A 26,093-nucleotide genomic window follows, 5' to 3' on the forward strand; every position below is an offset into this window, starting at 1 on the left:
CCCTGGCTGTGTGTAAGAAAGGAGGGCAGGTGGGGGTGCCAAATTAGTCTAGAAAAGGAGGCTTACCAAAACGAACAAAACATGCTCCTGCATTTCATTGCTTGGGAAGTGGGATCTGCAGCTAAATGTTGCCATATGGACTATTCCACTTCAGGATTCTAGTCCCCACCTCCATTCCAACAGTCAGCATTATGTCCACTTAAGTTCCCATTGGGCTATTTTCTCCACTGAGCCCCCCCACCCCAGCCCACTTTTGCAAATCTTATGTTTTCCCCAAGCTAACTGCTACTTATTTTTTGTGTGTGGATGGTACTGTTTTGGCAAGTACTTGGAGAAGTGATTCCTATGAGCATACTGTATATGATGATAGGTCAGCTTCTCAAGATTCAAAATTAAAATTAATCAATTACCGTATTCAAAAAATAATGCCGGAGTATTATTGGTTTTTTAAAAAATCATTGCAGTCTATTGGCACTGAGCAGGAGAAGGTGGTACAGCACTGTTGGTGAATTTATTCCCACAGGTAGTGTTTCCATTGTCATTGAGATGGCTCTGTATAATATGGCATTCATAAGATCATTTATATGTAGAAAACACAATTTTTCCCATCACTTGTACAATTTTAAAAACAAAACAATACAGGATAAGTGCATCTCTCCCCTCCTGCTTTATGCAGACCCCTTAAAATATAACAACAAGCCAGAGGTAAACATGGTCAAGCCTTTTATTTTTAAATATGTGCTTTATCATCAAACATATGAAAATTGCATGCATGTATATTGTTTAGAAGACATTTTTATTAATCAAAAACAAAGATCCATTAATATTAGTTTCAGTTTCATTTGTACGGGTGTTAAGAGATACTTTTACAGAGAAAGTATTCAACTTTTATTTTCTAACAATTATATAATGTATAATAACGATCCTTCGTGTTTTTCTGATCTTGGAGGATATGTTCCACCATGCTAACAGTGGAGCGAATAATTTCTAGGTTTTTAAGAGTGCAAATTGGTTCTCTTTATACAGCTCACGTGCACCCTCCCCACAACAGCAGCCCAAATTAAATTTGCTAAGCCATCATGTTCATTTTACTGATTTCATGCATTCATATTTGCAATAAAGGCTGTAATGGCTTGATTTCTGTATTAAATAAAACAGCCTTGCACAAGAGAGAAAATCATGCATACACATTTTAAAATTCAAAAAGCAAATGGTTTTCACACACTGTGAAACAAAATTAATTCAAAATAGCTGGAAAATACATATTAAGCTAAGACAGCTTCCCAAATCCGGGGAAGAGCAAATGTAGCAAAAAAGTTGCTCACAAACTGCCACATGCACACACCAAACCAAGATAGTTATTTGCACAGGCGCTTAACAGACAATATGATGCATTTATGAAACACTTTCTTCCCTTGCATGGGAGCCTGCCACGACTGTTACAGCAGATCCCAGCGGAAGAGCCCATGTCGGCATTTGCATTATTACTGCTAGTAATCAAGCTAGTAGTAACAATGCAAATGCATGTACGCTGAACAACTACCACTTCTGCACTTTCTTTTCACTAACATACTGCCCGTGGGGCCCATCGGCTCCCGGGGGTAAAAGGGCCAAATACACTGGAGTCTCAGCTCCCTCATCAGGAGATTTGGGGGCTCTGGGACCTGCCATGTCAGTCCTGACCCACCCAGGGCAACAGGCATTCAGGAGAATACCATCACCTTTCCTCGTCTCATTCAGCTGCCTTGCCTGAATTCTGGACAAAACCGTTAATCCGGTTTTGGACACGCCATAAGCTGTACTTGGCCAACCCTCCTTCTCGTGCACTCCTTTCTTGGTGTCTTCTACAAATTTTTCCATGAGTTTCACTAGTTGCTCTTCAGTGATTGTGTCACTCCGAAACTTCTGCTGCAAGTCTTGGCTGCATTGGGACAATGCTGAAGCCCCGCACATGCTAGATACGTTCACCACTCTGCCTATTAAAAGGGAAAATGTTAAGGAGAAGAAACTAGCCTTAGTTAAGCTTGTTGCCTCCACCCCACCTCATGTTGAGTTCAATAGGCCTTGATCCCAGGTAAGTGTGCATAGGGTTACAGTCTAAATCTTAATGTATTTTCCCCTAAAGTCAGTGTGGAGCACTTACCATTAGGTTTCATCAGTGGTAGCAATTCTCTGCAAATATCCCTCGTTGCAAAAAAGTTTGTTCGCAGTGTGACTTCCGCTTGTATAGCAAATGGAGTTGTATCTGCAACTTTTTGCCAAACAAAAATCAGAATGGACATTATGAAAATATAAACTTTGTAAAATCCTGCTTTTGTTTCTTCATTAGTTTAGAGTTATTTTGAATATTCATTAGAAAAGTTTATTTTTTAAGGACCAGATTAAACATCAATAAAACAAATAAATAGTTTATAAGAAAAAATACTATATCCAGATGATATGGCACACCATTACAATTAAAGTATTAGAAGGGGTCCACCCAAAAGCCAGCCTCTGCCCTTGATACGGCATCAGCCTCCTTCTTCTAGCACAGAGCTTTCCAATCAACCCACTGGAGGTACCACTGACAGGATTCCCACAGCTGATGTCCCACAAAAAGCCTCACTAGTGATGGGGCTGAGTCGGACCAGGATCCAGTGCCTCTCCCATCACTATATGGCACTGGACCTGATTGCTATGCCAGTTTAGACTTTTCCCCTGCTCCCCTCAACTCCTATCCCAGCCTGCATGATCAGAAGCACTGCGGGTATGGCTATGCTGCTCCACCACACTCTGTGGCTGGCAGTTAGAAATGCTCTGCCTTTTACCCTGGACAATTCTTCCTAGCAACTTGTTCATAGTGCAGGTAACCAGGCAATTAAAGTGAGGAAGCACCAGAACGTGACACACATCCACTCACCAAGAGAGAAAATGACAAAGGCTGGAGCCTGAAGCAGAGTTAACCTGCAGCCAGACTGCATGATTGCAGCCAAAGACTATAAATGTATCATACAGCCAGTGTATATGTTACTTGTTTATGTTATAATTCCGATCAAATATGTAACATTCCAGTTTCCAAGATTTATGCCTCTCCTAGCATTTTACCTTTGAAAGCAATCCCTGCATTGTTGACCAGCACATTTAATCCTCCATACTTCTCCTTCAAGAAATCACGGAGGGTTTGAATACTCTGCAGATCAGTGATGTCCAGCTGGTGGAAGTGTGGCTTCAGCCCTTCTTCCTGAAGCTTGGCCACTGCCTCCTTGCCCCGTTGGATGTCCCGGGCTGTCAGGTAAACATCCCCAGTGAACTTCTTGCATAGAGCCCGCACGATGGCCAGCCCAATGCCTTTGTTGGAGCCAGTCACCACAGCCACTGGAGTACTAGACATTCTCCCTGCCAAGGGAATTTCAAAGTAACTCAAAAGGAACATTAATATCAAAAAGAATGAGATGGTTAATTTAGTCACTGCTAAAAAAGACGATTCTATCAAATCTTTTGCAACAATAGCATTGAATTTATTTTAATTTTGTGTGATTTTGGTTCTATAAATTACCCCTTGTAAGCTGCTTGAAAAGCTAAAAAATAATAAACTGGTATACCACTTTGGAACCTATGCAGAGTCCCAAGTTGCAATCTTATAACACCTACCTAGATGTAAGTCTTACTGAACTGAATGGGCCTTGCTTCTGAGTAGACAGGCACAGGACTGTGCTTCAAGAAAACTGCATTGGGCTGCTTGTTTGCATTGTAAGCCATGGCACCAGTTATGAGCCAAAGCACAGTTTAGCCATGGCACTGAATGAGTCAACATTAAGCCCATCTACACTTCAAATTAGTGGTTTCCAAAGTGGGCTGTACCTATGGAGGGGGAGGGGGTGCAAAGAGGCAAGTGGGTGGCAGGGGTGGCACTGGAGGTGTAAACGACTATCATACTGGCATCAATGCATCTTCATCCACTTTGTTGAATTAATTAAACTAGTTTGGATTAGCTTTTCAATTAATATGCTATTTATTTTTACTGGTTTGAGTTTTACTGTGTTATCTTCCTTAGTGGGTCGTGCAAACCACTCTTCTGAAAAAATGCTTTTCACAGGGCAGGGCAGTGCGCATTGAGGATGTGTTTATACAACCAAGTGGCCCCCAAAAGTTTGGGAAGCACCGCTTTAGATCCCCATAACCTTGCAGCGGGGTAACCTAAGCGTGAACAGGGAGGCCAAACGAAGGGGAAAGAAAAAGACCTTTCAGTTACTAATGCAGCCGTGCAATGCAGGAGGGGAAGCCGAAAGTAAGAAACTGGCAACATGCTTTCTAGTGTTATCACTTTGTACCCATTCTGGTCAAAAGCACATCTCTCAGTGGCGTAACTCGAAAGATAGAACAGAGAGCTGACTACAAAGAAAGAAGGTTCAGGGTCAATAATAATAAAAATAACAATTTATTATTTATACCCCGCCCATCTGGCTGGACTTCCCCAAGGGAACTTCTCGCGTTACTGTACAGCTACAAACCACTCCCTACCGTGACGCTGCACCCTAGAGCAGCTCAGAAAAATGAACAAGGGCAGTTCTGCAAAATGCTCCCTAGAACAGAGTACAATCGTCCGGCTGCAGCCTTCCCAGTAGCCACACCCCGCATATAACCCGCGCACTCGCTGAATGCATTAGGATCCAGGGGCGCCAACACCACCCAGTGACAACTGCGGTCCAAATAAATTCCTTAGTGTCGCTGCGCGGCTACAGGTTAGGAAAACAAGAGTTATAATGTAGGATTAGCGCGAAAGACCTTTGCGGAAACCAGGCTGCTGCAAAGCTGCTCGACTTCCAACTACAGTATATCGCCTTAAAGAGCTGCGCCTGTTCTAGGCGGGGATCCCCCAGAATCGACGACGCAGCTGCTGGGGTGAAGGAGGAAAGCGTGCGCCTTTTTCTTCTCCGCCCAATGGGAAGCGGCGCTCCTTCGACGCTTTCTCTCGAACCGCCAGGGGATTGGCCGACAGGCGGCGGCCGTGGAAGGACAAGGCCCGCCTCTTCCGGCCCCTTGCAGCCTGGGAAAGGAGCCCGCGAGGGTTTGGGGGCGGTGGCAGCCGAAGGGAGAAGCGCGGCGACCGCTAAGGGGCGCGTGGGGCTGCGGGGAGCTCGGTGAGTGGAGTTGCCGGGGCGCGGAGATGCCGCGCGGCTTGTTCCTTAGGGAGGCAGCAGATCCCTCTGCAGACGTCCGGGTGGCTGCGTCGCTCTGTGTTGCAGCCTTGGCCATGTGCTGTTTTTACATAGGCGGGAGCTCTGTTGCGTGCAGTGCTTTTCCCCCTGGGAACACGCAGGGGTAAACATTTTGTGAATCTATGTACTTTTGTCCATGTACTGTATTTATTTTCCCCGATTTGAACTATTAAATGGTGATTCTCTTGAGTCAAAATGAGAGTACCCCTAAACTTTTTTTTAATAGAAAAAAGCACCGTTATATAATATATAGGATTGGTCTTCGTGTGTAGTAGTAAAATGAGGGAATAGTAAATGAGGATTTGCTTCTGCTTCTTTGTAACCCCCCAATTCCCTCCACCAATAATGGTTAGCAACATAAGCGTCCTCAGACAAAGGCTGTCTCTAGTTCTCCTTTCTACAGTGGCCTGTCAGTTGCCCCTTTCAATCCTACAAGTAGGGGTCGAAGGCCAAAACCCTGCCCTGCTTTTGTCCCCCAGCAGCTGGTATTTGGTGGGAAGAGCTAGCCGTCCTGATGAATAGTTTCATTTTATATGTTCAGAAATTAGTTTTGGAAATACAGTTATGGTTGGAAACGCTTAATATTTTTGCCGAAAATAAACCCACATGCAGTGCAGCTGTCACCAAATATGTGATGAACTACTCTGCAGTATATCTTAACTTGGGGCAGATTTTTAGAGAACAACTTTAGAGAACAAGTATGGAAGCCCACTATGATAGATCTCAGTGCATGCTTTACACCAGGCGTGGTCAAACTTGGCCCTCCAGATGTTTTGGACTACAGTTTTCATCATCCCTAGCAAACAGGACCACTGGTCAGGGATGATGGGAGCTGTAGTCCCAAAACATCTGGAAGGCCAAGTTTGGCCATGCCTGCTTTACACCGTCTGTGATTATTGGCTGTTTTCTGTTTTGCCTCCCCACCCACCCCCTTAGAACCTCTCCCTCCCACAATAGTTGGTTGTTGTTGTTGTTGTTGTTGTTTGTATTTCTTCAAACCTTGTGGGGTCACCAAAGCCTACCAATGCCTCCCTCATCACTCTGTTTTGGCAATATGAAGATAGGCAACCAGCAAACTAGTCGGCTATTATTTGTCTGTTCCAAAATGGATTTGTCTGTTCAGTGGATGCAAATTTGTCTGTTCAGTGGATGCAAGAGGATGAGATTTTTGTTCCCTGTTTCATTGCACATTTGATGTTTTTCGTGTTAAGCCATCTATGAGTGTGTTGGCCATGAAAGTTTCTTCCCAACATTATCATGGGGCAAAACATTTTTGTATCTATAGCAACTGAAAAAAACTACGGTAAGAAATGCATTTTGTTTCCATGCAGAGTTTGATGTACAGAATCTGAAGGCCTTTGATTAACATGAAGAAGAGTAAAGGTCGAACATGTCGAAAGAGGCGAAGAAAACAATTGAGAAGTTTGTCTTTATGTGGTGGTAATGTGTTTTTGTTTATTTGTTTGTTTCAAGGCCTTTTATTATTAAGGCACCCTCAAACCTCGGAAAGCTAAACAAAGTCTAAAAGTAAAGGTTACAAAGTTACCTAAAGTCCTATCTTAACACATGCTGGGCCAATGAATGCTTTGAGATGTAGCATTCCAGCATTTAGTCTAGGTAAAGGTAAAGGGACCCCTGACCATTAGGTTCAGTCGTGACCGACTCTGGGGTTGCGGCCCTCATCTTGCTTTATTGGCCAAGGGAGCCGGCATACAGCTTCTGGGTCATGTGGCCAGCATGACTAAGCCGCTTCTGGCGAACCAGAGCAGCACACGGAAATGCCGTTTACCTTCCCACCGGAGCAGTACCTATTTATCTGCTTGCAGTTTGACGTGCTTTCAAACTGCTAGGTTGGCAGGAGCTGGGACAGAGCAACAGGGGCTCACCCCCGTCACGGGATTCGAACCACCAACCTTCTGATTGGCAAGTCCTAGGCTCTGTGGTTTAACCCACAGCGCCACCCGCTGTGGCCTTCCCCAAATGGAAGAAGTTTAACATAAGCCAATACAACTTAATGGGATTTGTAATTCAAAACATTTGGAGGGCAAATGCTTGGGGAAAGCTGATCTACATTCTTACAAACCAGGGTGTCATATTGTTACTGAATTTTTTTATCAGTGACATGGGAAAACAACACTGGCTTAGGAGTGGGGTGTGGGGGAATAGTTACCATATTCTTCGCCCTATAGGACGCACTTTTTTCCCTCCATAAATGAAGGGGAAATGTGTGTGCGTCCTATGGGGCGAATGCAGGCTTTCGCTGAAGCCTTGAGAGCGAGAGGGGTCAGTGTGCACCGACCCCTCTCGCTCTCCAGGCTTCAGGAGAGCCGCATCGCCAGCCCCACAAGGTCGGGGGACAGCGGGGAGGCGGAATGCCGCCATCCCGCTGTCTCCCGATGTGGTTTGGAGGCTGACGGCGGGGAGACGCGTGCTTCTCCCTGCCGCCAGCCCCGCAAGCTCCGGGGACAGCGGGGAGGCGCAGTGGGTCTTCCCGCTGTCCCTGGACCTGGTCTGCAGGCAGGCTACGGGGAGAAGAGCGCTCCTCCCCGCCGCCAGCCCCGCAAGCTCCGGGGACAACGGGGAGGCGCAGCGTGTCGTTATAATAATTTTTTATTGATTTTCCAATTTTAACAACAAAACAACACCAGACAATACACACAACAACAAACACGAACAAATACATAAATTTTTGCTTTCTTAACCTCATTTTCGTAAGCCTCTTTTCTCGGACTTCCCCATACCTTCCCCTTTTTGCATCCTAGTTTTACAATTTTTTCAGCAACCCTTTTAACCAATTAAAATTTAACTTATTCTCATTTCAATTTCACTTTAAATCAAGAAAAATAAATATAGCTGTAATTCTACATCTTCCTTTCCCTTAACACTTTAACAGTCCTCAAATTTATAGCAATTTTTAAGATATGCTTTAAATTTCTTCCAATCTTCCTCCACAGTCTCTTTCTCTTGGTCGCGGATTCTGCCGGTCATTTCTGCCAGTCCCATAAAGTCAATCACTTTCGCCTGCCACTCTTCCAGCGTGGGTAGCTCTTGTGTCTTCCAATACTTTGCTAGAAGAATCCTTGCTGCCGTTGTGGCGTACATAAAAAAGATCTTATCCCTCCTTGGCACCAGTTGGCCGACCATACGCAAAAGAAATGCCTCTGGTTTCTTATGAAAAGTACATTTAAGTACTTTCTTAATTTCATTATAAATCAATTCCCAGAAGGCCTTAATCTTTGGGCAGGTCCACCAGAGGTGGAAGAAGGTACCTTCGGTCTCATTACATTTCCAGCATTTATTATTGGGCAAGTGATAAATCTTCGCAAGCTTGACTGGAGTCATGTACCACCTGTAAATCATTTTCATAATGTTTTCTCTTAAGGCATTACAAGCCGTGAATTTAATACCTGTGGTCCACAACTGTTCCCAGTCAGCAAACATAATATCATGACCTAAGTCCTGTGCCCATCTAATCATGGCTGATTTAACTGTCTCATCAATTGTATTCCACTTCAACAGCAAGTTATACATCCTTGATAAATTCTTAGTATTGGGTTCTAACAATTCAGTTTCTAATTTCGATTTTTCCACCTGGAATCCAATTTTCCTGTCTTGTTTAAAGGCCTCCATTATTTGAAAATAATGGAGCCAATCTCGTACCTTGGACTTTATTTTCTCAAAGCTCTGTAGTTTAAATTCACCACTTTCAAATTCTAAGATCTCAGAATATTTTGGCCAATTAGTTCTCATATTAAGTTTCTTCACCTCTTTAGCTTCCATTGGTGATAGCCACCTGGGAGTTTTGTTTTTCAACAAATCCTTATACCAAGTCCAAACATTATATAGTGCTTTCCTGACGATATGGTTTTTGAAACCCTTGTGCGCTTTAACCTTGTCATACCAGATATATGCATGCCAACCAAACATATTGTTGAAACCTTCCAAATCCAGAATGTCTGCATTTTCAAGTAGTAGCCAGTCTTTCAACCAGCAGAAAGCTGCCGATTCATAGTACAGTCTTAAGTCCGGCAGGGCAAAACCCCCTCTTTCTTTTGAATCAGTAAGTATCTTAAACTTTATTCTGGGCTTTTTGCCCTGCCAGACAAATTTAGATATGTCTTTCTGCCACTTCTTGAAACAATTAAATTTGTCCACAATTTGTAATGTCTGAAACAGGAATAACATTCTAGGCAATACATTCATTTTAATCACTGCAATTCGGCCTAACAAGGAAAGCTTCAAGTTCGACCATATTTCTAAATCTTTCTTTATCTCTGTCCAGCACTTATCATAATTGTCTTTAAATAAGTTCACATTTTTAGATGTCATATTAATTCCCAGATATTTCACTCTTTTTGCCATAGTTAGTCCAGTTTCCTCTTGAAATCTCTCTCTTTCCACATTTGTTAATTTTTTTCCAAAACCTTAGTTTTTTGTTTATTCAATTTAAATCCTGCAACTTGACCAAAAGCTCGGATTAATTCTAAAACTCTTTTTGTACTAGTGTCTGGCTCTTGTAGGATCAAAACTAGGTCATCTGCAAAAGCCTTCAATTTGTACTCTCTGGCTCCGACCTGAACCCCTTTCACCAGCTGGTCCCCCCTTATCATGTTCAACAGAAACTCCAGGACTAATATAAAAAGTAACGGGGAAATTGGGCATCCCTGCCGTGTCCCTTTTTCTATGGAAAGTTCATCCGTAACCACATTATTTACTATTAGTTTTGCCTTTTGTTCCGAATATATTGCACCTATACCATTTTCAAACCTTTGGCCTACCCCCATCCCATGGAGATTCTTCTTCATGAAATTCCAAGAGATATTGTCAAAGGCTTTCTCCGCGTCCACATAGATCAAAACTGCCTTCCCGCTGTCCCCAGACCTGGTCTGCAGGCGGGCGGCGGGGAGAAGAGCGCTTCTCCCCGCTGCTGGCCCCACAAGCGCCTGGGGGGAAATTTTTTTTCTCCTTTATTTCCCCCCCAAAAAACTTGGTGCGTCCTATGGGCCTGTGCGTCCTATGGGGCGAAAAATACGGTAATTCAGTATTGCAACTGGGGTTAATGTTCATAAAAGCCATTGAGCCAACACAGTGTAACAACACGCTCCTGTACATTTTTTTTTAACAGCGAGCCTCACTGTGTTCAGTCGGAGGTGCTGTGATGTCTGGTGTGCTAAGGATTGCAGCCTAAGTGATTAGTGAACCCCAATGCACATATAGTGCAGGTAGGAAGATGGAATTCCTATCCCCTATTTTTTCCTGTATATAGGGTAACATTGATTCAATAGTTTTATCAGGGAGGAGCGCAGTCCTGCTACTGTACTGCCAAGTTATTCTGTTTATTCTGCTAAGCCAAAGTACTTTCATGGCATCCATTTTTCCCCAGTGTTGTGATTTGCATGTTACGTTGCTGTGAAAAACATCTTTTGGTGAATCGTCATTAATGAAAAAATGCCATAGCACGATAATTTCTGTGTAATGATTTCAGTAAATCTTAGCCACAAACACGAATATGTGCTGCTAAAGAAATGGCTGAAAGAAAGAGGCTATGAAGATAATACATTACGGCCAGCACAATTTTCAGGTACTGATATAATACTTTTCTGACAAACTGCAGCTGTATTTGAGTGTTCTGTTTGTGTTTGAAGCTACAGGTGATCCGGGGAGAGCTGGGATGCCTCCGGGGCAAAAGTTTGAAGGCAGGAGCTTCCATGCCCTATTTATAATTCTGATTAAACATTCCATGAGTTTTTATGCTTTCTAAAACTCTTCTGTGTTCTTCCCCCTCCGTCTGCCTTCTTTCCTTGAGGCCTGAGCAGTCTATTTAGATATACAGTATGCATATGTATGAAATTGTTTTATACATGCTTTTCTTGTAATGTCAAATTTCTTTGAGTTGCTTCACAAGTCAAATAATGAAATAACGAACACTGCATATCTCTGGGGAACCTAGATAGGTAGTGAAGATACAAACCACTTCTAAATTCTTGCCCCTGACCTTGTTTCTTTTCTTGGACCACCAGTTAACAACCATTTGCAGGTTTGTGGAGAGCCCAGGAGCGAATTTCATTGCAGCTTTCTCTCCTTTGTCTTTTAGAGACAGGAAGAGGATTGATGACCACAAAAGCTCTTCAGGTTTGTATTCCAAAGAAGAGGCTGGTGCACAACTTCTGGGCCAGGTTGAAAATATGAGATCCCTCCCTCTACCCGCCCCCATGGTATCATTGTGTTGTTGTACCTCGGGTTACATACGCTTCAGGTTACACATGCTTCAGGTTACAGACTCCGCTAATCCAGAAATAGTACCTCAGGTTAAGAACTTTGCTTTAGGATGAGAACAGAAACCGTGCTCCGGCGGCGCGGCAGCAGCAGGAGGCCCCATTAGCTAAAGTGGTGCTTCAGGTTAAGAACAGTTTCAGGTTAAGAACGGACCTCCGGAATGAATTAAGTACTTAACTCGAGGTACCACAGTATAGACCAACTGTCTTAAAGCTGCCTTTGCACTAGACTATACTGGATTCACAGAATCAAATTCTGAAGTGAGGCATAAACAGAACAACCATTTAAAAATAATTATTTCTGAGCATTGTAGATTGGTGTATGGCCAGTTTCTTAACATCATTTTTGTTGTGGAACAAGTTATTGTGAATGATTTTGCTCCCCCAGGTGGTAAAAGCTGGTATTTACCACTTCCTCTGAAATAATTGGCATAGGAGGTGGTCAACTCCTAGTAGTGAGTTTGCTAGAAATACTCAGTATGTGAAATTAACAAAATTGAGGTAATCTTGTAATGGCTTGACCACAATAAAAATCAGAAGAGAAGTTTCGACCTTCAAGTCATACATTCATGGCTAAATGTAACTTCTAAAGAACCAATTAAAATTGGTTACTGGCATTGGTTGCTGACAACCAATTAAAAACTGTATAGTTCATCTGGTTTTTACTCAACTATTAATCAGAACAGAAATATATTTCTTTGTTGCCAATGCTACTAATCTTTCAACACTCCGTTGAGTAATATAGTCTGTATCTAAAGTGCTTGTCTTGTTTCAAGTGATAACTTTCAGTCTTTGGTGGGGGGAGCCTCTTTGAAGTTAATGCTCTTTGTTAAGGTGCAGACAGGCCATACTATTTTTTTCTTGGATTCATCAGTGCAATATTGTTCCTTGACCCAGTAGTGCTAATTATGTGTGCATTTTGACATTTCTTACTGCGAATTGTATTTGGGAGTATGTGCATTCTGATTTCTTTCTTTTTAAAAAATCATAGGCAGAAGAGCTGATTATTTCATTGCCTGAAAAATGCTTGCTCACCACTGATACTGTCTTCAGCAGCAACCTTGGAGAATACATCATAAAGTAAGTTTACAATCCCTTAATACAATTTTGAATTCTGTCTGTCTGTCTATCTATCAAGAATTCCCAGCTCTCCCTTGAATCTGCTCTTAGCATTCCTCACTCTGTACTTTTTCTTATCAGAATCATTTCCATTGCTTTCAGCATAGCCATGCAGATAGAGAAGTTATTTGATGCTATATATTTGAAGACACATATAAGAAAAGAACAGTGAAATAAAGTATGTCCACAGGAAATTCAAATATTTAGGCCACAACCCTAAATGCACCCAACATGGGAATATACTCTAGCCAGTAAATAAGACTTTTGAAGAAACATGCATAGTATTGTATTGCACAAAACAATTTTATAATGATAACTAATAAGACCTGACAGTAAAACTTTCCGTCTTTTAACTCTCCACCGCCTCCTGAGTGGTTGACACTCTGCCCAGCCACGACTGGCTTCTGGGTGTCCGTGAGGATGACCCCAAGGCCCATCCATCACACACGGACAAACTGGATCTTCTGGTTAATTTGCTTACTCTGGAGCGGGAGTAGTCAATGTAGTGCCCTCTAGATGCTGTGGACTACATCTCCCATTATCCCTGATCTTTGAAGCCATCCTGGCTGGGGTATTTGAGAGTCACAAAGTCTGCAACATCTGGAAGGTGCCATTTTGGCTGCCCCTACTCTGTGCTGCGTCCATAGCATTTAATGGGCGATGGTGACATAAGCTACGTGAGCAGCTTTCTGTGTCACTTAAAGCTATAGGAATGTAGTAAGGAGTGTTTGTGGTTCTCATGTTTTCTTCTACCTTTAGATGGAGACCCCCCATTTCTCCTTTGGCAGCACTGTGCACATTTTTAATAGCAGAAAAGTGCGCTTGCAAGGAGGAATCTCTGTGGAAGCCATACCTGGATCTCCTACCTGAAACATATACCTGCCCTGTTTATTTGGAGCAAGAAACAGTGAACCTTTTCCCTGAGCCCTTGAGAAGAAAAGCCCTTGAGCAAAGAAGACAGGTCCAGGAGCTGTTTGTTTCGTCCCAGCCATTTTTCTTCTCCTTACAGCCTCTGTTTTCTGAAGACGTAGCATCTGTCTTTAGCTATAGTGCCTTCCGTTGGGCTTGGTGCACTGTTAATACCAGGACAGTGTATATGAAACATTCTCAGGGGGACTGTTTTTCTAGGGAGTCAAATACATACGCCTTGGCTCCTTACTTGGATCTGCTAAATCACAATCCAGCTGTCCAGGTAAGCTAATTGAAGCCAGGTTTCTAGAATACGAGGGTGGGAAATTGGCATGAACAGTAGGAACTGAACTGTGCAGTGCGAACGGTTCCAGCCAGCCATGCCTTCTTTCAAGGTACCCTTCTTGCATTACTCCTCCCTGTGTTCGCACAAAAAAATTCCACTTTTAATACTTTCCCAAATTAATCCGTGTGTTTTGCCAGAACCCAGGTAAAAGGCAAAAGGGGCCACCTGTCGTTCTGCTGACTATAGTACTTTAATTGTCGGAAGGCTCATTGTGTTTAATGTTCTGCTTTGACTATGAAGTAGATCAACCTTCCCCAACCTGGTGCACTCCACTTGTTTCGAGCTACAATTCCAATCTGCCCCAGGCCCCCTTGACCATTGCTCAGGGGTGATAGAAGTTGTGTTCTGCACCAGCTGCAGCCCCCAGACCAACCCCAAGGGCACATGGAGCACAAACCAACCATGAGGTTTCAAATGCATGGAGAACTGTGGTCGGGCTAACCTGACCCAGTAACGGCTGCAGCTGTCTTGCCAATAGAAGTTAGTAAGAAAGGCACTCCTAGCCATTGAGGATGCCTGTGCATCCAGCTGGATCTAGGAGCACCCCAAACTCTGCACCTGCTCCTTCAGGGAATGCACAACCAGGGCAGACAACTTACCAACTCCTTGAATTCTCCATGGACACACATGTTGCGTTGGCAAAAATACACCTTTGCATGAACAGCTGCTTATCCTCAAAATGGTGTGTGTATTGGGGTGGTGGTGGTTGTGATCGTATGGAGTTCCTATGCAGGAGTTCACACATAGCTGCCTTTTTGTAGACCTCCATGTTCAATGCATGGGCCAGGAGCTGCGGTCCTAATTCCCTTGCACCACACAGCGACGCTCCACATGAGTTAAGATGTGAAGGCGCCGTTTGCGGCACACAATCAAGAGATGGACACCAAACATTCAACATTTCCTCCAGCACTGGCATTTAAATTTGCCGTTTCCACACACCCCTATTTTCTGTTGTCCTTGGTGTTGGGAAGAAGAGTGGTTCACAAATAGCTTGAAACATTTTAGGCTTGGTCTGTTCTCATGAACTTTCTTTTCAGATAAAACTGCCTTGTTCTCTCCTCCCTCCTCCTCCTCCTCCAAGGTGAAAGCTGCATTTAATGAGAAGACAAAGTGTTATGAAATAAGAACACTTTCAGGCTGTCAAAAATACAAAGAAGTATTTATTTGTTATGGCCCACATGATAATCAGCGCCTGCTTCTCGAATATGGTTTTGTTGCGAACTCTAATCCACACAGCAGTGTTCATGTTGGGACAGGTAAATTTGAGATTTGATCTTGACATTGATGGGTGATGCAGTTCTACTGGAGGCTTAGGACAGGACCAACCTGCCACTCAGTGGGCAGAGCTTATAATTCCACTACCATTTTTTAAGGGTTCCAGCTACCACTTTCAGCTAGCTCTGCACTGTAGCTGCCTGACTTCAGTTCATCTTGCAAGTCTTGGGCAGGGCTGCCTTTGAAAAGCAACCAGGGCAATGCATTGTGTAGTAAAATAATGATAAGACCACCGTGAGGTCGTCCTTTACTTGTAACTATTAGTGGCAGTATCACATCTCTCCAAAGCCTGCTGGCTCATAACTCTGGGAATGATGGGGGACAGAGTTAGAAACTCGTACATAAAAGTTAGGTGCCAAATGGCTCCTTAAACCAGGGTTAGTCGCCAAAATGGAATGCCAGGTTGCCATTTTTGGGCCAGATGGCTCAAAAGCCATATTTTTCAGTACAACTTTTTTGTTCCTGAAATTCATTCTGATAGCGCCAATGAAATATAACAGAATTACACAGGATGTGTTGCTAGTGTGTGAAAACAGATCCAAGGACCCCCAGGCATGCACCTCCAGATGGTGGAGATGTCAGGCATCATCCTGGTGCCCAGCCATCTTCACTTGGTCGCAAGTGGCCAATAGCCAGGTGCAAGATGTGCCAGGTGAATTTTGATCGCTGAAGGGGATGCCATCATCCTTTGCTGTTGAGAGCTGACATTATCCTGGGACACACATTATCCTAGCACTCTGCTGTTAGTGCTAATGGTAATCTTGGCATAGCTATGGAATTGGTTGAGAAGACTCAGCTTTCTACCACTCGGCATCTGTTTGTCCTTTAAGTTTTAGCTGCTGGTTTTTACACTCTGTTTAATCCTTTGGTATTTGTGTGCAGTGTGCTCTTTGCGGTCAGCTATTATATTTTGCAGCTAATGTTGTTGCTTCAACTTGGATTGTAAATCAATTAAATAATAACAACCCCCACATACTCTGGTTAGGGCTGGCAGGGAAAATCTAAGCTGCAGGCAGATTCCCCACCTTTTTATTGTGCTTTTAAATAGCCAGCTTGTTTTCGGTTTTCCTTTTTCCTTGGTTTTTCTTTTCTAGGGTTTTGCATTTTGGTTTGGTTTTTTCATTTCCAACTCCACATCTAGGCTGGAGCCACTTGTTTTATATAGGTTTTTTTTTGGTGGGGGGAGGCGAGCCTACTCAGACACTTAATTTTATTGTGCATGTTTGTTTTTAAAGTGTAGATTGTATCTTCAGCTGATAAATTTTATTTATGTCTACTTGTGTTTAAAGTTTGATTTTGTCAGTATTTTCCTTAACATTGCTTTATGCAAATCTCTTTGAAGTTTTTCTGATGGAATGGTATCTCAGGCATGTCATTCATATATATGTGTGTGTGTGTGTGTGTATGTATGTATGTATGTATGTTTGTGTTGGGAAGGCTTTTAGTCTCAGAGACAAGGCAACTTAAAGTACACCTGCCAAACCCTCCACAAAATGATCATATTCTATTCCATCAAAATACATTCATTTTAAACAAGCATATACACACACACAATTTCCTTCTCCCTCCCACTGATCACATCCACACCATACATTAAATGGCTCTTTATAATAGTCATGGATTTCTCAGAATAATCCTGGGAACTGTAGTTTGCTTGCCACAGAAATACACTTTCCAGTACCTTTTAACAAACTACAGCTCCCAGGATTCTTTGTAGGAATGTCCTAATGGTTAACGTGACTTGTAAGAGTGCTTTAAATGTATGGTGTGGACATGACCATTCTTGGGGAAAGGAAAACCTGCTTTACCTCCTCTACTCGAGCAACCACAGCACGTGTGTGTTTCTAGATTCCCCCTCTGCCAGTGAAGTCAGTCAGTCATGCTAAGATTATGTCTGCACCCAGCCACAAGTGAGAGTGAATGTGTTCTTGGCTTTGTTTCCTAAAATATTTTCAGCAGAAATGCTAATAGTTAAAAGTGCTAGAAACACACAAAAGGCTTCTTTGTTACCGTAACTCTTGTAACTTGTTTGCTTTAAACATTTTTTTTCTTCAGAAACCTTACTCAAATATATCCTTCCAGAAGATAAGCAGAGGCATACGAAACTTTCAATTTTACAAGAAAACAACCTTTTAGAGTTAAGTACACATATGCATCTGGGGGCGCAATAGCCTCCCTCCTGTGATTTTAGTTTATAACTTCAGGTCAACAAAGAAGATAGGTTAGGATGTTTTGATCAGTGGGTGCCTCCCATGCTTAAACCTTAGACAAAATTGGATAAAATATAATCAAGTAAAAAAAAATCCTTTTATAAATTGTACTAATATTAATAAATGTGTGTGTCATATACAGTACAGTGGTACCTTGGGTTATATACGCTTCAGGTTACATACGCTTCAGGTTACAGACTCCGCTAACCCAGAAATAGGGCTTCAGGTTAAGAACTTTGCTTCAGGATGAGAACAGAAATCGTGCTCCGGCGGCGCAGTGACAGCAGGAGGCCCCATTAGCTAAAGTGGTGCTTCAGGTTAAGTACAGTTTCAGGTTAAGTACGGACTTCCAGAATGAATTAAGTACTTAACTCGAGGTACCACTGTACGTATGTAGTATGTACTACATATTTTGGAAAGTTGTCTGTTCACTCTGGACATACCATAATCATATTTTGCATGAGGACAAGGAACAGGTTTTCCTCCCAAGTTAGGGTACAATTGGATGTTGCTATTTTGAATCAAGAGGCTGGACTGAACTTTTCAAAACTGCACTAAGTTTTTATAGTTGCTTAGAATTCCCAAGTGGTGCTGGGTACGACTTGGTGCTGCTGTTATAAAATATGTTGGATATAGATTCTTTTTTAAATGATTTGTTATTTTTCGTCTCTAGTAATCTGACGTTTGACTGGGACGGGCCATCTTGGAGGCTTCTTACGGCTCTCAAGCTGCTATGTCTCGAAGCAGACCAATTGTAAGTAGCAAATGTTTGCTGAAAATGGCCGTTAATGCAAAAGTTGCATTTTTTGAATGCGATTGTTGGGCTTTGTTTAGCTGTCTGATGGCTGGATCAGAAGCAAAATGCCTAAAATGTGTTTACATTTATTGACTGTAGTACTTCCTGGAAGAAAGTGTTGCTTGGTGATGTAATTTCAAAGAGGAATGAAAAGAAGAGTTTGGATCTCGCAACAAAAATATGTATGTCATTGACAGAGGAGACCCAGCATGCCCTTCAGAAGGTATCTGTTTGAATGAATTAGCCTGCTGTAACACAAGGGTGGAGGTGAAACTCACACGGGGGAAAAAAACCCTTTCCTACTTGCATTTAAGAGCAATAGGATCCCCAAAAGACTGAAAATCGAGCACACTGATTTCTGTCACACCAGCTTAACACTCAGAAATGAAGATGGCTAAATTTGTATAGAAAACAGTATCATAGAATTATTTTAATTAAAGTTCATATGTGTGTGTGTGTATGGATATATAATTTAGCACTATGTGTGCTTCTATAATCCTAAGCACTTTGAGACATTTTTGTAGTAAGTGATAAGGAAATGCAGATAATAATAATGAAGTTGCATGGGGCCTTCTTCTTGGCAATGTAGATCTTCCTCCTCATTGATCCATCTGCTCGTACACTTCCAGCAAGGGAGAGCCCACCATACCTCTAGCTAATGGATTTCCATCAAGAATGTTATTCTAAATCTATGATCTGTAACTTGGCTATTATAGTTTTCAATGGATAACTGCATAATTGTGCAGGAGCCATGAATATTGGTTCTCTGCACTCCATCACACATAGGTGGGGAACCTTAGACTGCCCCTCTCTGTCCAATAGGATGTTATTAATGATCTTTTTACCTTTTCACTTTTCAGATTTCTCTGTTAAAATGTGATCGCCAGCATCTTGCAAGCCAGCTAACTTTGGTTGAGGCATTGCGTACAGAAGACCTAAAGATTTTGCAAATGTCAGCGGAGATTCTTCAGCATTTACATTCTACCACAATCTGACCTCCTTGGAACAGAGTTGTATCACAGAATAGAATACCTGGTGTGCAGTGGGCCATATAACATGAGTCCTAAAGGATCTGTATTGGCTCCCAGTATGTTTCTGAGCACAATTCAAAGTATTGGTGCTGACCATTAAAACCCTAAACAGCCTTGACCCTGTATACCTGAAGGAGCATCTCCACCCACATTGTTCAGCCTGGACATAGAGATCGAGCTCTGAGGGCCTTCTGGCGGTTCCCTCACTGCGAGAAGTGAGGTTACAGGGAACCAGGCAGAGGGCCTTCTTGGTAGTGGTGCCTGCTCTGTGGAACGCCCTCCCATCAGATGTCAAGGAGATAAATAACACTGCAACTCTTAGAAGACATCTGAAGGCAGCCCTGTATCAGGAGGTTTTTTAATGTTTGTTGCTTTATTATGTTTTTATATGTGTTGGAAGCTGCCCGGAGTGACTGGGGCAACTCAGCCAGATGGACTGGGTATAAATAATAAATTATTTATTTATTGGCAAAAGCCACCAGCTTGCTTATTTATTTACTTAAATTATAAAACTTAGTACTTAGTATCCCCCACTTTCTTTGCAAAGCAGACACAGGGCGACTTGCAACAATTTGAGTAGAACAGTACCACAGTAAAATAATTTAAAAGCCACTGAAGGGAGCTTAATAAAATAGAAGAGAGGTGTGTGTGTGGGGGGGGAATACAAACCCATAAGAGTTAATCCTAAGAGTTACCATTAATGGTAGTGGGGGTGGGGAGGAACAAGACAGTTTTAAAAGTGAGCAATGGGGTGGGGGTCAGCTGCACCTGCCTGTGAGGAGACCATGATAAAAAGAGGCGTTTTTATCCCCACCAGCCAAACCTCCATCAGAAGCAAGACAGCAAGAAGGGACTTGGAAGATGAGCAAAACTCCTGAAATTCGTGTGGGAGGGTGAATTTCAGAATTTGTGTTAGGATCCCCATGAACAAGGTTGAATTGTTAGTTTTGAGAGCAAGGCATCATTAACAATATGGCAATTTTCCTTTTACGCAGTCTGTGTGTTGACTGTGTCTGAGGAATTCATCAGAGCTGCTTAGTAACCTGACTTTTCTCCATCTGTTTATAAGGCTTAACAACCTGCCCCCCCCCCCCAAGCAAAGACAGATTTTACTCTTTTTAGCATTATTTATCCTGGAAGAGATCATGAAGCAGCTAGCACATTGCATAGCTAAGTATTTTTCTGGTACTTAGCATTTTTTTCGCAACCACATATTTTTTAAATGCCAAGAGGACTGACACGTCGTGCGACGCTGTTACATTTCACTTTAGTGCATTATTTAAATTTAACAGCGAAACAATTGTGTTAGCTATAATAAAGTTACAGGAAAGAGTATATACCTTCTACCCTGAGTATATACCTTCTACAATGGAAGGCACCGTGTTTTATTCCCCCTGCTGGTTATTACTAGTCAGGTACTCATGAAGAAAGGAGGAGGGTGGTGATCTCAGAAGCTCCCTTGATATCATTTTACAGCTATCATTAGAATGGTTTTTAGTTTCCCAGCTTCAGCTATAAAATGTGGGAATCATTCATCTTGCGTTAGTGCTTTTAGACCTGTCTATTCAGGAAAAGATAAGATAGTATCAACTTTCAAACTCTGTTAATTAAAGCTTTTAAGTACATTATGAATGAAATGTCAAAAGATGACACTCACTAAGGGGAAAAGATCAGTAAGTGATGTCTTTAAGGATTCACTGTTCTTAGAAGTGAAATATTCCTTAGAAATATGAAGCCACGTTAGAAGAAAGGGACTTTTTTTTTTACAGCATGAATTATATGAAGCAATTTGCAGCATGGTGCATCTATGAGTGTAGATGGAGACGATAAACGGGGAGAATGGAAGAAAAGGTTGGCCCTGCTGCAAAGTGAAACATGCCTAGCTTGCTTTAATTGCAAACTAAACGCAGGCTGGACTTGTTACAGGGACTGTAAACCTAGGCTGTGCTTCACATCCACCTGGGGCTATTTTTGCTTTTGTGCTAATAGCACACACAAATTCCTAGCATTTTATGGTTGAAATGTGCAGCCAGGAGAACCTTAAAGATAGTTTGATAAGCATAAAAGCAGTTTAAATGTACGTTGTGGGCTGAATTTTATTGTCACAGCCTGAATTTAATCCTTGTCCTTATTTGTTGCTTAAGGGTGCTGGCCATATTGGAATTCTGAAAGGCATGCTGTAGGTGGGGTGGGTGGGTGATGTTTGTGGTGCGGAGAGATGAATGCAAAAGTCAGCCGAAACAATTAAGCTGTGAAGTTTGTTTGTCTAGACTCTCCTTAGACTGTGTGGCTGAAGAAACAAGACAGGATCAGAACAGAGGCTGAATAATTCCAGGCAAAAGTCTAATACAGCAGGAGACAGTGCTCTGCTATCTGCTCGGCTGACATTGGGTCAATGCAAGTCTGTCTCTGACCAGAATGTAGAATGAATCTTCCTTTGTAGGGCAAAGAAACCTGTCCCTTGCCAATGGCCCAGGGTCTGGGGCCTTTTAATGATGTTGTTTCTTGCCAGCGGGACTAATTAGGCTTGCCCACCCCCCAACCCTGCTCACTTGCCTCTCACCTGATGCCGTATGTGGGGCAGGTACAGCTGTGGCTGCAGAGGAACAGCTGGGAATCTTACACTGTGCATCCACTTGTCCCTCTGTAAGCAGAACTTGCAGTCTGCACCTTCTAAATTTGGCCCCAAATACAACTCCTGCTGGGATTGAGCTGAGAGTGGTTTATCCCCTCACACAAGCGTTGCTTTTGACAGGGAAAGTAGAACAAGGTTAATTTAAAGGGCTAGAATGGAGGAATCGGCAGAGCACTTGGAGTGCATTTCCTTTGAGACATATGACAACAGCTGAGTGACCGCCTACCTGTGAAAAATGGCCCCCTCACCCCCAGGGGAGTCTTTACCATATGCACCACCGGGGTGCAAAGATCTGCCCAGCACCCCCATGTCTGACAAGCGCCGCTGTTGTGAATGACTAGCACTGCCACTGGCATGGTGCGTCTTTGGTAAATGACCACACAAAGTCAAAAATCCTTTAGTGAAACAGAAGGTATACATTTCAGTAATACCCAGGTATATATGTATTTTGTTTTTCTAGCTTGATCAAAATTATTTATTATTTCATAACAGGTAGATAGTTAAGAGCTTAGGCGGCTTCAGCGGCGGGCGCCTGGTGTCCCCCAGAATTTGGCGCCCAGGTGCCCTGCACCCCTGGCTAAAGACGGCTCTGCTCAGACCGCTTGAGGGTGGGTCTGTTCTGGATCTGGCCTAGTAGGTTGGGGATACTGACTAAAGGCCTTTGGATGAAGCTTGTTACTGATTCCAGTATATGGTGAAAAATGTAAATCAAATACCTTGAGGTGTTTTATATTTTTTGCTTGTATATATACACAGAGTCAGCACGACAGTGGGACTCTTAAATCTCAAGGTCAGGGGTTCGAGCCCCATGTTGGGCAAAAGATTCCTACATTGCAAGCGGTTGGAGTAGATGACCCTCGTGGTGCCTTCCAACTCTACCATTCTATGATTCTAAAGTTCAGCCACAGTGACCCCGCTTTTCAGCAAATTGCTGTCCCAGCCTCAGCGCTGCTGCTGAAGATTATGCATAGCATCTTATGTTGCAAAAGCACTGCAAAAGTGAATAAGCATCTTACCCATTGATTGTGCAGAAGAAACTATTACTAATAGCTTGGTTTTGTTTGTTAGCTACTATGTCAGTAATATTTTTAATACGGTTAATTCATGGTGTCATCTTCCTCACAAGCCATAAGAAACAAACCTTTTTAAAAGGTGTAATTGCAAGACATGTTGACCTTCACCTAGATCACATGTACACCAAACACTCCAAAATTCTGTTCACCCATCACAGAGCTGCAATTTTCAGCACTTTTAACACACTGCAGTTCCCAGCATTTGGGGGGGGGGGGGAGTAATGTACTTTAGACATGCCTTGCTTGCAAGACAAATGCAGAAGGCGTTGGCAAGATAATTTTTGAGAAACCACTGCTGTTTACATAGCAGTGCACTAGAGGGCACATGTATACTGCAGTGGAAGCTACCCTTTACTGAAAGTTTATTATTATTATTTTAAAAAGAACAATGCTTGAAAATATATTTGTTCTTTCATTAGCGAGGTTCTTCACTGACTTTTGCCATTCAAGAAAAAGTAAGGCAAAAGTGTATTTCTGAAACCTCTTCAAAGAGAATTGTTTGCCCATTTTAATAAGCGTACAGCATATTAAGTCCCCCCAAAGTAGACAGCACTAGGGGTTGGTCAGGTCAGATTGGATTTATTTATATGGAATGTTATATGGAATGTTAAACATCACATGAAGCTTAACCCAGACAAGACATACAAAATGTTACATATATCTGAAGCTCACTGTGAGATGATCTGAGCTCTCAACTTCATGACCAACCTTTAAAAGGCTGCCCTTCTGGTTATCTACTTATCCTCCCCCTTCAAATGAATTCTGCCATAATGCCCATCAGTGTACCAGGCAACTGCTTTAAAAGTGGGAGGTTCAAATCCTTCCTAACGGCATTATTTAATATTTGCAATAAAGCACAACATGATAGTGATTCCTGATAGCTTTCACCACAGGGGCCTGCACTTCCTTCCAGTGGAGTCCAGTTAAATTGACCATTAATGGTCTTGGCAGGGAATTGCAGCATGCAACCGTAATAGCTCTTTGAGGTTTTGGAAGAGTGAGAAAGTTTAAGTGCCTGTTCACTGGACAACATTTCCAGTTACCCAAATACACTGGGTTAAGTTTTGATAGAAGAGCCTTCCAGCTCTTAAAAATCTAAGTCCTAAATTTTGTTGCTTGATACACACTTGTCCCAAACCCCTGGCCTACCTGGCGGCAAGTCAGCATGTCAAGTCTCCAGTCCAGGGTCAATCCACATGTCCCATATCCCACAGAGATCCTGGCATATCCAACTGTCCATCAACCAGGGCAGTTGAGCAGACACAGCCCCTCAGCTCTGCTTCCCTTGAATACTTTACATGCTGATTGCAGATATTTGATGATGCCTGTATATAAAGACTTTTATTCACAAACAAGTAAATTTGCTGCTTCCAACCTGTAATCAGTAATTTTCAAATACTTGACCAACCTGGAAACCTTTTACACATTGACTTATTGAGGAAGTTATTTTGTATGTGACTGCTGAGAGAAGTGAGTTCACTCAAGATGTTGCTATATAGCATTCACACAAAACTCCACTGTTGCCTTCAGGTTGGAAGCAGCAAGTAAGTTATCTCAGGGAAGCATGTCTCCCATCACTGATCTTCCCATTGAGAACATGCTGATAACCTTTGAAAACCAATAACCCATTGATCTTGTATACCCAGTTAGTTATAATGCTGACCTTCACAAGAACATATTGCTGTGGATTTCCACAAGTGCCTCATACAAGGGATGTGTGGTGTGTGGTTTTGCACACCCATGCCTGTTTGTTAACATGTTTAGTCCACAGAATCTTCCCAAGCTTCAGGATGTGCTTTGTTTTCTTATGCTGCTATTTAGGAGCAATTGGTTGTGCTATATTGACCAGCAGAGGTTTGTATTTTACATGCCCAAGGATCAGCTAAACTGGGGTTAATGACAAATGTCATCTGATTCCCCTTCCTGGTAATGAAAGCTGCAAGCAGCAGGCCAAGGGGTGTGTTTTTTGTGTGAGGGAGAATAGAATAAAGTATTATTCTTGTTTAGAACAGTCTATTCTAAAGTGGAATAGTAGAAAGAAATGAGTAGTGATGTATATTTGAAGATATGGGTGCAGTAGCAAGTGTTGATAGGCATAGTGGCTGTTTAGTTTGGCAAAGAAACCCTAATTCCTGCTTGTTTTAAATTTTGAATAAAGCACAGGACATCTCATTCCTGGTGTCAAACAAAGGTTCATGTACACTTTAAGGGAGCTGTACTTCTATATCTGTATCTTTATTTTAGTTGCCCGTGATGATTATGCCTCTTAAAATGGCTGCTGGTTTGTTGTGTTCAAAGCATTTTATAATGCTAAAAGTATCGAGAGTCTGTATTGCAAAGATCCTGCAAGTATCCTATACACACGCACACACAGTAAGGAATCAGTTTACCCCATTAGAGCACTGATATTGTGAAGAATGATGCTGAACAGGGGGACTGTATTAGCTTCTCTTCCTTTGTTTAAAATTAAAAGAATATATGTTTTAGAAGTCAAGAAAATGAGTCCAGTCTTCCTTTCCTCTTACTGTCAAACAAAGTTTGCCTCGGCTCTTGACTTCATATGGAATTTGTCATGGATAGGAAGCATATACCTTTCCTTGTGAATATATAACATGTAGTCGCCTCTTAGGAAAGGGGGGGGAAAGAAAAGAGAAGGAGCCCTTTCATCATGTTCAGTTTTCCTCACTGTTTTATTTCACTTAAAACATCACTCAGGACCAAGTGGTATTTGTCAGTAGTAATTGGCAAAGGCTGCAGGCAGTTTTCAAGGCTGTCTGGGTGGAAAATCTCAAAGCAGTTGTCTGTGTTGAAAGAAAATATTACATTTGATCTCCCCCCGCCTCAATCTCTACAGACATGATGTATGTCTGCATTCCGTAACTTGAAGAGTTCTCCTTCTTAAACCTCAGGAAGTAGCTTTTCTTTAGTAATGTACAGTATTGTCTGGGAAGTAACCACAATGTACATACAGTTACTTTCTGAATTCTTTTCAAAAGGTTTTATTTTTTTAAATCAACCACTTACTGTGGTTTTGGCTAGTTTGGAAAGGTATAATATTTTGCCCGATGACTGCACCTCTTGCATGTTGACGCCCTCCCTTTTTTCATGCAGTCATAGATTTCTTCCTGGGTGTTTCCTTTTTGAGTAATGACTCTCACACCAAGACCTCTGTGCAATTAATCACCTTTCCTCTTAATGCAGCCATGAAAATTGAAAAATACTTCAT

The 26,093-nt window shown here is 42.3% G+C and overlaps 2 protein-coding genes across 4 annotated transcripts; one reads left to right on the forward strand and one right to left on the reverse strand.

Moving 5' to 3' along the window:
• Nucleotides 1–706: 706 nt before the first annotated feature.
• Nucleotides 707–4,917, reverse strand: LOC309368588 (carbonyl reductase [NADPH] 1-like). Its single transcript, XM_081908798.1, has 4 exons — nucleotides 4,765–4,917; nucleotides 3,085–3,375; nucleotides 2,144–2,251; nucleotides 707–1,976 (listed from the first exon to the last, which is right to left on the reverse strand). Exons 2-4 carry the CDS (start codon nucleotides 3,368–3,370, stop codon nucleotides 1,540–1,542), a joined length of 831 nt encoding a protein of 276 aa, XP_081764924.1. The 5' UTR covers nucleotides 3,371–3,375; nucleotides 4,765–4,917; the 3' UTR covers nucleotides 707–1,539.
• Nucleotides 3,508–19,633, forward strand: SETD4 (SET domain containing 4). 3 transcript variants are annotated; one of them, XM_081908766.1, is made up of 11 exons: nucleotides 3,508–4,721; nucleotides 6,530–6,638; nucleotides 10,684–10,779; nucleotides 11,293–11,330; nucleotides 12,465–12,553; nucleotides 13,352–13,784; nucleotides 14,929–15,103; nucleotides 17,178–17,259; nucleotides 18,006–18,086; nucleotides 18,228–18,351; nucleotides 18,989–19,633. In XM_081908766.1, exons 2-11 carry the CDS (start codon nucleotides 6,566–6,568, stop codon nucleotides 19,121–19,123), a joined length of 1,326 nt encoding a protein of 441 aa, XP_081764892.1. In that variant the 5' UTR covers nucleotides 3,508–4,721; nucleotides 6,530–6,565; the 3' UTR covers nucleotides 19,124–19,633. The 3 variants fall into 3 exon arrangements, with proteins under 3 accessions (XP_081764892.1, XP_081764890.1, XP_081764891.1); XM_081908764.1 differs by lacking the exon at nucleotides 3,508–4,721 and adding an exon at nucleotides 5,103–5,120; XM_081908765.1 differs by lacking the exon at nucleotides 3,508–4,721 and adding an exon at nucleotides 5,176–5,301.
• The last annotated feature ends 6,460 nt before the right edge of the window (nucleotides 19,634–26,093 follow it).

This window comes from Podarcis melisellensis (genome assembly GCF_964234715.1).
Source record: "Podarcis melisellensis genome assembly, chromosome: 4".
In the NCBI taxonomy this organism is placed as follows: Eukaryota; Metazoa; Chordata; class Lepidosauria; order Squamata; family Lacertidae; genus Podarcis; species Podarcis melisellensis.

Coding starts and splice junctions, on each gene's coding strand:
- LOC309368588 (XM_081908798.1), bottom strand. CDS start 3,370: ATGTCTAGTACTCCAGTGGCTGTGGTGACTGGCTCCAACAAAGGCATT. Junction 2,252..3,084: donor TGCAGGGATTGCTTTCAAAG/GTAAAATGCTAG, acceptor TTTGGCAAAAAG/TTGCAGATACAACTCCATTT. Junction 1,977..2,143: donor ACCACTGATGAAACCTAATG/GTAAGTGCTCCA, acceptor CCCTTTTAATAG/GCAGAGTGGTGAACGTATCT.
- SETD4 (XM_081908766.1), top strand. CDS start 6,566: ATGAAGAAGAGTAAAGGTCGAACATGTCGAAAGAGGCGAAGAAAACAA. Junction 10,780..11,292: donor ACGGCCAGCACAATTTTCAG/GTACTGATATAA, acceptor TTTGTCTTTTAG/AGACAGGAAGAGGATTGATG. Junction 18,087..18,227: donor TGTCTCGAAGCAGACCAATT/GTAAGTAGCAAA, acceptor TATTGACTGTAG/TACTTCCTGGAAGAAAGTGT.